The sequence below is a fragment of the Otolemur garnettii genome, unplaced genomic scaffold, assembly GCF_000181295.1.
Source record: "Otolemur garnettii isolate 467f Iridium unplaced genomic scaffold, OtoGar3 scaffold00160, whole genome shotgun sequence".
In the NCBI taxonomy this organism is placed as follows: domain Eukaryota; kingdom Metazoa; phylum Chordata; class Mammalia; order Primates; family Galagidae; genus Otolemur; species Otolemur garnettii.
The window spans coordinates 510,875-520,381 of NW_003852555.1; the positions used below are offsets into that span (position 1 = coordinate 510,875).

At 40.0% G+C, this 9,507-nt stretch overlaps 1 protein-coding gene across 7 annotated transcripts in view; it reads left to right on the forward strand.

The window, feature by feature from the left end:
- The window catches only part of SNCAIP (synuclein alpha interacting protein), a 70,836-nt gene that overhangs the window by 40,027 nt on the left and 21,302 nt on the right, over positions 1–9,507 (forward strand). For 6 of the 7 annotated variants that reach the window (XM_012811482.1, XM_012811483.1, XM_012811480.1 and 3 more), the window contains one exon: positions 153–266. The exons of the other annotated variant lie outside the window; for it this stretch is intronic. In XM_012811482.1, the coding sequence (XP_012666936.1) occupies positions 153–266 (114 nt within the window). The remainder of the gene's footprint in view (positions 1–152; positions 267–9,507) is intronic. 7 annotated transcript variants of the gene reach the window in all.

Here is a 9,507-nt window from a genome sequence, read left to right on the forward strand (position 1 = left end):
GAGGTGATATAGTTATGTCATAAATAAATTTATGCAGATATAAAAGGCAACATTCATATGATTTCTTTTCTTAGCAGAATTACCATCATTGAGGTATTTTTCAAACCTGAATTATCTTGAATTTCTTCCTCTCTTTCTTTTTTAAAATCTAGAACGGTCAGTTGGAGTGTGTCCGCTGGTTGGTGAGCGAAACGGAAGCCATTGCAGAATTGAGTTGTTCTAAGGATTTTCCAAGCCTTATTCATTATGCAGGTTGCTATGGCCAGGTATGAAGGAGCTTTTAAGTATCTTCACTTTGTATGCCAGGTAATCGTCCTTCTTTCTTTCTTTTTTTCTTTTTTTTTTTTTTGATTAGTCTATCAACATCCACATATAAGAAATCCTCAACAACGTAATGAGAGTTATAAGCAATGAACTAAAGAACATAGTTTATTGAAAGAGAAAAGAGATGGGTGAGAGAAAGAGGGAGAACAGAACCTCCAGCAACAAAGGGGGAAACCCAATGTTGCATTTTTTTTAAATGAAGAAACATTTTAAACAACCTAAATATCCCAAGATAGGATATTGGATAAATAATGAACCAACATCTATTGATAGAATTTTATGAGAAATTGTTCATTATATAATATTAAGTACAAATATATGATACACAGCTGTTCTTGTTAAGTGAAACATTAGTAAGTTTTACCACCTGTAAAGTGGTAGTAACTTATTCCTAGAATTTTGAAGAGAGAAAGAGAAATGGGAAATAAGACTAGAAAAAACTCACATGTTTAGAATACTTATCACTCAGAGTGGACTTAGAAATGTCTTTTCTATTTTTTTTGGTTTGTTTTTCAGTATTTTCCACATCTTCTACAATAAACACATTTAACATTTATTAAAAGGATATGTTTCCTTGAACACAAAGTTACAAAGAAAATCTTCATAAGACATTAATCAATATCAAAGCAGTACCCTGAACCCCATACATGCATCAATGTACAAAGTTATGATTTTATAAAAAATAATTAGTTTTAAAAAGACATTAATCAAGCCTCACTCAGTTAAAGATGAGCAAGTCTACTGACTAGCTGGCTCTCAGTTAACCACCAACTTCTACAGCAGGGAGTCTATTGTTAGTAATTGTACCCAGACCACAATCCACTGTATGAGGTTAAAAAAAAAAAAAAAATCACCACCTCCCTTTGAAAGGGATCAGTGTGAATCATCTTTTTTAAAAATTGAAACAACACAATTCCAACCTCAGCTTAAAAAATAGTAAAGTCAGTACTGTATTAAAATAACTTTAATCATACTCGTTTGTGGTGAAGAAAATTGTTTCTCATGTATATAACCATATTCTCTTTGGCTTCACAAACTTTCCCAGTAGAAGTAAGTTGTGCTGTTGTCAACAATAGATTATACTTTTTCAAATATGGAGATCTCAAGTTCAAAAAATAGGCTTAAGAATATTATTACAATTTGGAGGAGTCATGTCTGCTATGGTAACTGCAATTAGAATATATATTATACATAAACATAAACTATTTCCTATGTGTGCCAGGCACCACTCCATTAGTTTTATGTACATTATCTGAGTTTTTTCTCTCAAAACCTTATGAGTCTGGGTGTGGCAGCTCAAGCCTGTAATCCTAGTACTCTGGGTGGCCAAGACAGGAGGATTATTTGAGCTCAGGAATTTGAGACCAGCCTTAGCAAGAATAAGACCTTGTCTCTATTAAAAATGGAAACTAGTAGATGAACACATGAGAGAAAAACACAATTAAATTCAAGAAGAGGGGAGGGAAGGAGGGAAAGGAGACCCCGTAAGCTCACACTTAACAGGTCTGATATAAGAGTATGTGGCACACCTCCTAGGTAAAGGACTCAAATACAACTCAGACTTTTCCTAACAAATGCAACTAATGTAACCTAGTCATATGTATCCTTATATTAATCCAAAATAAAAATAAAAGACAAAAAGAAAAACTAGCCAGAAATCTGGCATGCACCCGTAATACAAGCTATTTGGGAGGCTGAGGCAGGAGGATCGCTTGAGCCCAGGAGTTTGAGGTTGCTGTAAGCTATGATGATACCACTGTACTCTACCTGGGTTGACAAAGTGAGACTTTGTCTCAAAACACACACACAACACACACAAAACCATAACTCTATAAGACTTTGTTGTTCTTATCTCTATTAAGATAGAAAGTTAAATGACTTGCCCATGGTCTACTGTCTAGGAAGAGTGAGATGAGATTTTAACTCAGGCCCTCTGACTCAGGGCCAGACTGTTTTGCCTCCATCTGCATAAATAATTTGTACAGGTTATTTATAGAGGCGTTGATTGAACTGAAGAAGTCTTTTTTTTTTTTTTCAATTTTATCTACCCATACATTGTGCTATTTGGATTACCTTATACAACTCCCTGAAGAGATGAGCGACCTTATTAAGTATGTGAAAGGAAGACAGGTCAGATAGAACATTTAAAATGTGTAAAAGCCAGTCTTTGAAATATCTCTGTGCATTGTTCTTACTAGTTCCCATCCACAGTGTCCTGAAACCTACCAGTTCAAGTTCATAGGCAGTATAGAAGAACTCTACTTTTTGCTTACATAGATGGTCCCCAACAGAACCTTGGTTCAACTTATGATTTTTTTTTTTTTTTTTACTTTACAATGATGTGAAAGAAATACACAGTCAGTAGAAATTGTACTTCAGGTTTTGAATTTTGATCATTTCCTGGGCTGGCAATAAGCAGTGTGATCCTCCCTTACGGTGCTGGGCTGGGCAGCAAACATGAGCCACCAGTCGCAGTCAGCCGTGTGCTCATGAGGGAGGACAGCCAGTACTTGACAGGGCATTAAATGCACTTTTAACACGACGGTATTTTCTCCTTAGGACGGGTTTATTGGGCCATCACATCTTTGTAAGTTGAGGAGCTTCTGTACTGGCAAGAGGAGAAACAGAATTTTCAAATGACAAGAAGAATTTGATCACTGCTAATCTTCATCCATCATTTTCAGTACAAAACAGAAGTTTATTAAATTGTGTGAATAATGGCTTCCCTGGTTTCCTTTGCTTCTAGAAAGCCTAAGGAGGACTTTCAGGTGTCAGCGGAAAGGCTGCCTGTAATTTTGGCAGAGCTTGCCAAAGAAAAGGAGGAAAGGATCGCATGGCCCTTCTGAGACCCCAAGTAAATAATTGGGCTCTGGGCACCCTTTGCCTTGGGAAGCGTTGCTTATGTAGAGCAGCTTTGTTATTCAAATCTCACAGCAGGTTTCTCATAATTTTGAAGCTATTGAGGCAGAACAAAAAAGAAAGTGCCCTTTCTGGGACTGGCTGGGTAAGAGTGTGGCAAAAATACGGAAACTAGTGACCTATTGGAAGAGCTGTGTCGAACATTTGCTTCCTGCTAGTATCAAATATGCAGGTGATTATTCAAGCTGATAAGCATTTCATGTGACCTGAAGTGCCGCTTTGAGGGGGGCATTCCAGCAGCGCCCTTAGGAGAGCATCTTACCCAAATGGAAAATGTAGACGCCCGTGAGAACTATGAATTCTGTCCAGCCACTTATGTAACAGATAACCTGCGGAGATGCTGAACTTGGAACCATTACAAGGCTAATATTTTCCCAAGGAAGACTGTTATTGAACAGTTTTTTAATGGATTCAGCACATGCAAGTTTTTCTACATCAAGCAGGCACTTGAGTGTGTTCTGGTTTTGTTTCTTCAGTAAATACCTCTGGAAAGGATAGTACAGAGGAAAATTCCTCTCTGGGTTTATTTTAGTTGCCCTCTGCCCCTTACATAGATCCTTAAAGAATAGGCTCTCTTTGACTCCCAATTTGTGTCCTTTTTCTTGTAAAAATTACCTTTAAAGACTCCAGTGCCACAGGGTAGCTGGCAGTTTTTAGTGGTCTCCTGGAGTGATAGATCTTCGGGTGATAAGAATTGATTTTCCTCATCTTGACACATGAACTCTCAAAGGGGGCAATTATTTCATTGCCTGATTGTACCTAGCAGAACCAGCCACAGGGAGCGTGGAGGTGGGAGCCTCCCAGAGACCCAAGGACCAAACGGGGGTGTCCTTGGATACGCCTACTCTGCTGTCCCTTGAGAAAGACATTGCTGGTGTAACAACTGAGACAGAGGATCTCGGTTCAAGGCTCCCGCCTGTGTAATTTGGGCTGTTCTATTCAAGCATGAAGGCTCAGCTTGTCTCTTCCAGGCTCTCACAGCAAAGCCCCTTGCCCTCAGCTGCTTGGAGGGCCTCAGGCTTTTCTGCTCTGGTCATTGGTCTGGGGGCTGTGTGCTACTTTTAGTACCACACGTCAAATCAGTTCCTCCCTTTGTTTCTGAATCATTCACGTGGCTTTTGGTCAAGAGATTTTTTTGCAAAAGCAACCCGCATCACAGGTTGCACACATCACATTGAGCATTTACTTAGAAGAGCCTCAGCCCGCACTGTGTGTCTTCTCCATTTTAAATGTTTGCCCTGATAAGGGTTTTTTTAAGAACATTTTTTTGAAAAAGAAAATGCTCAGCGGTTTGTAAGGGTGGTCGCGAGCAGCGAGAGGCACACTGGTGGGAGGGGTTTCCAGAGGCTGTGCTGCTCTGTGGCTTTTCCGCAGCTTCCTTTAAAAAGGGGAAATATGCCCCCGGACTTAACTGTTTCACCATCATGGGACAAGAATAAGAAAACAGGGCTGAGAGTTCTGCGACTGCAGGCAAAACAAAATAGAAAAATCTTTGATTCACGGGAGCTCCCACCTGCTCTCCAAATGCTGAACTTGAAACAGCGTAACTGACACAAAGCCCCGCAAACCCCCAGAGGACAGATGGCTAACCAGGACTTTCCTGACTCAAGGGGAACAAAGGGAGCGTGTCCTTTACAGAGTCTGTGGTCACGGGAGAAGGAGCAGGAGTGGATATTCCTGCTCAGAAAACAGAATTACGAAGAACACTGGTTCCTGAGTAGAGCTGTCTTGGTTTTAATCCTGTCCCTACCACATACTAGTTCAATGGCCTTGGATATTTTTGTTTTAAAAAAATACGAAATGAAAATGAAAAGAAAAGTCTTCCTGGCCTCAGTTTCTTTAGCTGTAAAATGGAGCTAATAGAACCTTCCTCGCATGGTTATGGTGAAGACTAAGTAAGAAAAGCCACATTGCCCCGCACTTGATGGTCCCTGGACAAATGTTGGCGGGCACGACTGTTGGACTTCTTCCAGTTTATTGTTTTTATTGCTATCAGTATTATTCAGCTGGCTCGTTTTACCATAAGTAGCATACAGGGTGGGTGGCCATAAAGTTCATGTGCGATTTAAAATAGTTGTCTGTATGCAACTGTAATAGTTGTCTATTTTATGCACACGAATTTTATGGCCACCCTATACAACAGAAGTTCTCTTTGCCAAAGAATTGTGTAGGCCCCAACCCATTTAAACAATTTACGTGTACTTTTCTTCACATTTTACCATCTCTGGATTCTATACGTATTTTATACTAAATAACATGAAATTATTGCTAGTCACTTTTTAAAAAATGTTTTAATATCTCAAAAACCGGAGCAAATCTGGTAATTAAAGGTGTATTAGATTTGATCCGTGGAATTAATGGTGTATTTGATTGTATCTGTGATCACAGACAAGGCTGTGTGCTTTAGAGCTCATAATTGCACCACAAGCTATAGAGATTTTACTGATACCAGCAATAAACCTGTGATAGAGTTTTCAATTACATTCCCATTAGACTTTGGCCAATCTCATAGGCTTCATGAACTAATTGCCTTAGGAGCACATAAAATATACCATTAAAACAAGTTGCAAAAACAGCAGAAAATCCCTAGAAGAGGAAACCTGACGTGAGTGAAGTTTTCCTTCAGCTGATGAAAGTTGGACGTGTGGGTGGATGGAGGACATGTACATTGGAGGGGCATTCTGTGAAACAGAGATAATACAGAAGGGCCTCTCCATCCAAGTGCCTGCAGTAGACACTTATGGGGAAATGACAGTCTGAAGTTAGAGTCTTCCTTTAACATTTTCCTGTAGACACCCACACAGAGGGAGAGGGGGTGGGAAAGAAGGGGGGGGGAGAAAGCACTCACTAAGGACTAAGAGGGGAGGGGACACCTTGGATGTATCTCTAACACACGTTTGCATTAATAAAGGCCTTCTTAGGTGGAGAACATAGCCAAGTTTGTTTTGTCCTCCTCGTGAGCTATTTGTCAGATATATCACTGTTAGAATTATAGGATTGTGCATCTCCAGAGTCAGAGCAGAACATCTCAGGAAGTGGATAAGTATGCTTTTACCATGGACACCAGCCATCTCCACATCCATCTCAGAAATCCTAGATGTCGGTTGTTAGAAGGCCAGGTGCCTGGGCAGCCAGTTGCTGTTAGTCATACTTCTCTGCCTTTTAGGATGGGATATTTTTGTTTTCATATCATATCTTAGGGGAAGGACTACTTTCTTATCTTTTTATTTGAAATTCTTATTCTTGTCCTATAGAGAATACAAAACTGGATTTGAGGTGCTGGGCAAAAGCCATTTTGTTTTGAAAAATCAAATAATGACTCTTTCTTTATGGACGTCTTGCGTATTGAATTGGGTAGAATCCTTAATTGCTAGAAAGAAGAGTTATCCATGCCATCATAAGGAAAGAAAGCAGGTTGTTGTAATAATACAGATTGAACCTGAGCTGGACAGCCCTTAGGAGCCAAGGCAACTCTTACCTCACAGGCCTCATGGGTCTTATTTTCCCTTATTACCAAGCCTTGCAAAGTCCAAGGCTCTAGATTCTCCCCCACTTTCTACAGTGGGAAAATGTCTAGTCTTATGAAATGTAATATTCCATTGCCTATAATTCCCTTACTAAAGTCAAAACACCGTGATCTTAGTAAAATGCGTTTTTTATGCACATGAATAATAGATATTCCCACCATAACATTTAAGTTACTCTGAAATACAATAGAACCTCCATAGCAGACCACCTCCTTACACTGACCACCTCCTTACATTGACCACCTTCTTAAGTTGACCTAATTTTCATAGACTGGACATGTACCACACATACACATCAGGACAGTAGGCCTAGTTCCCTATGTTGACCACCTCCCTCTGTTAACCAGTTTTTTACAGTCCCCAGGGAGGTCAACTTAGAAAAATTCTCCTGTATATGGAAATACATCTGACAAGGAGGTACAGATAAACCATTTTAAAATATCTTAAACGCCTCTGAGATTTACTTTCTAAAGAAAGAATCTGCTAGAAGATAGCAGGTCCTTGGATAATATCATTTTGTTCAATATCATTTCATCATAACATTGATGAGAAGGGGAAAACAAAGGATTCTTGGCTGGAATCTGTCTGCGTGGAGTTTTCATGTTCTCCCCACGTCTATATGGGTTTTCTTCCAGGACTTCAGTTTTCTCTCACATTCCAAGATGTACATGTTAGGTGAGCTGGCATGACCACATGGTTCCAGTGTGAGTTGGTGGGGGGCGTGCGTGTGAGTGCACCCCACTAGGGGATGAGTGCACCCACGATGGCACAGCCCCTGTCCAGAATTGGTTCTGCCCTTTTGCCCTGAGCTGCTGAGTTGAGGTCTGACCACCACAACCCTAAACCGCAACAATTAGGTAAATAAATATCTTACTTGTTTTTATTAGTCTGTCTTAGCTGTTTATGTAGCCAACATTTATTTCAGTGTTTAATATTACAAATGTTGGGTCTTCATTTAAATATTTAGTGGTGTTCTTGTGACCAGAAATATGCCATAGGAACTTAACTCTTGTTTATATCACTGAGCCTTTGGTAACACTGCTTTTGTTATATGTCATTTTCACTTAAAGTCACAGTTCTCAAGAACCTGTGTATGGCATTAAGTGAGCACTTATTGTATGCCATTGTCCTCTCCCTCAGTTTTCTGATTCATAAAATAAGGATTTTTGAATTGGATAATTCCCCAAAATCTCTCCAGTTCCAAGATGCCATGATTTAATAAAATGGAGCAAACCAAGTCCCCATAAGTTCAAGAGTGACCCACTGAGGAGGATTTATTGCACATGTGGTAGGACAATCTAGTCTCCGTAGCCTGCCCTTGAACAGTTTCCACATTAGGTCTTAACCTCAAACTGGCTGGTTACGTCTAATATCCTGAGATACTCCCACTCAGAGTTTTAAAGAGTTAGGATCATGGAGGCTGGGCGCAGTGGCTCGTGCCTATAATCCCCAGGGCTTTAGAATTTGCTTGAGCCCAAGAGTTGAGAACCAGCGTAGGCAACATAACAAGACCTCATCTCTACCAAAAAAAAGAAAGAAGGAAAACCACTCACATAGTATAATCATCTATCTCTAAATAAAAATAATTCAATATTTTCCCCCTACTTAATTTAAAAAAAAAAATCAAAGAAAGTGGCTTTACCACATGGTACAAAAAACATCACCTGCTGTGATCCAAACATCAGCTCCAACTGTCCCCAGGTTTATCTCTGAAGAACAAAGTTCAGCATACCAGGATATCTTTATTCAACTTCTGACTCCCAGCCCAGGCCCCAGGCTCTGCTCTGCTACCTTCTCTAGGGACCCTCAAGGGCTTCGTTTCCTACAGGGCCTGTCTGCCTTTTCAGCCAACACTCACCCTGCTTTCCTGGGAGCATTCTTGGTGGGTTGTGGCATTGATTACACTTTTCTCTTCGTGCTCTTCAGGGGTCTTGCTCCTTGCTTGTTCACTTAGGAAAAGTGTTGTGCAAATGTTCAGTCTTTCCCTGATGCGTCAGATACTTCATAAACAGCGCCCCGTCCCCCCCACCCCGCATAAGAGGGGAAACATTAAAGGAGCTGGCTGTTTTTATCCAACATTCCTTCAGCAGATTAGTTGGCATGTTCAGAAGATGAAGGCAAATTTAATCCAGAAAAGTATAAAAGTTCATGACCAGTCTGAGCAAATAACTGGAAAAAAAAAAATTCTTTAAAAGGCTAAGAAGAAAGAAGTTCAAGGCTATTTCAAACACATGATCATCTTTTTAAATGTCAAATTCCACCAACTAAACTTCATGCTGTTGTTTTTACCACCTTCACTTTTTTTTAACTTTATGTTTAATTCTTCTGTTTTAAAATAGTGAAATCCCATCCCCCTGCTTTCTCCAAAGGCCAAGCATAACATGAAAATACCACGAAACACTCAGTGGGCAATGCAAACAGATTATGACAAAACATACTGACTGTTCTTTGTTTTTGAAAGGTTTGTGTTCGGAGCTCTGGGTTCTCTTCCTTCAAAATAAAGGAAGATAAAGCTTTACTTTTAAAATAATACCAACATTATGGCTGGGCACTGTGGCTCACACCTGTAATCCTAGCACTCTGGGAGGCCGAGGCAGGTGGATTACTTGAGCTCATGAGTTAGAGACCAGTCTGAGCAAAAAGAGAGACCCTGTCTCTACTAAAAATAGGAAAACTGAGGCAAGAAGATCACTTGAGCCCAAGAGTCATTGGTTGCTTTGAACTTTGATGCCATGGC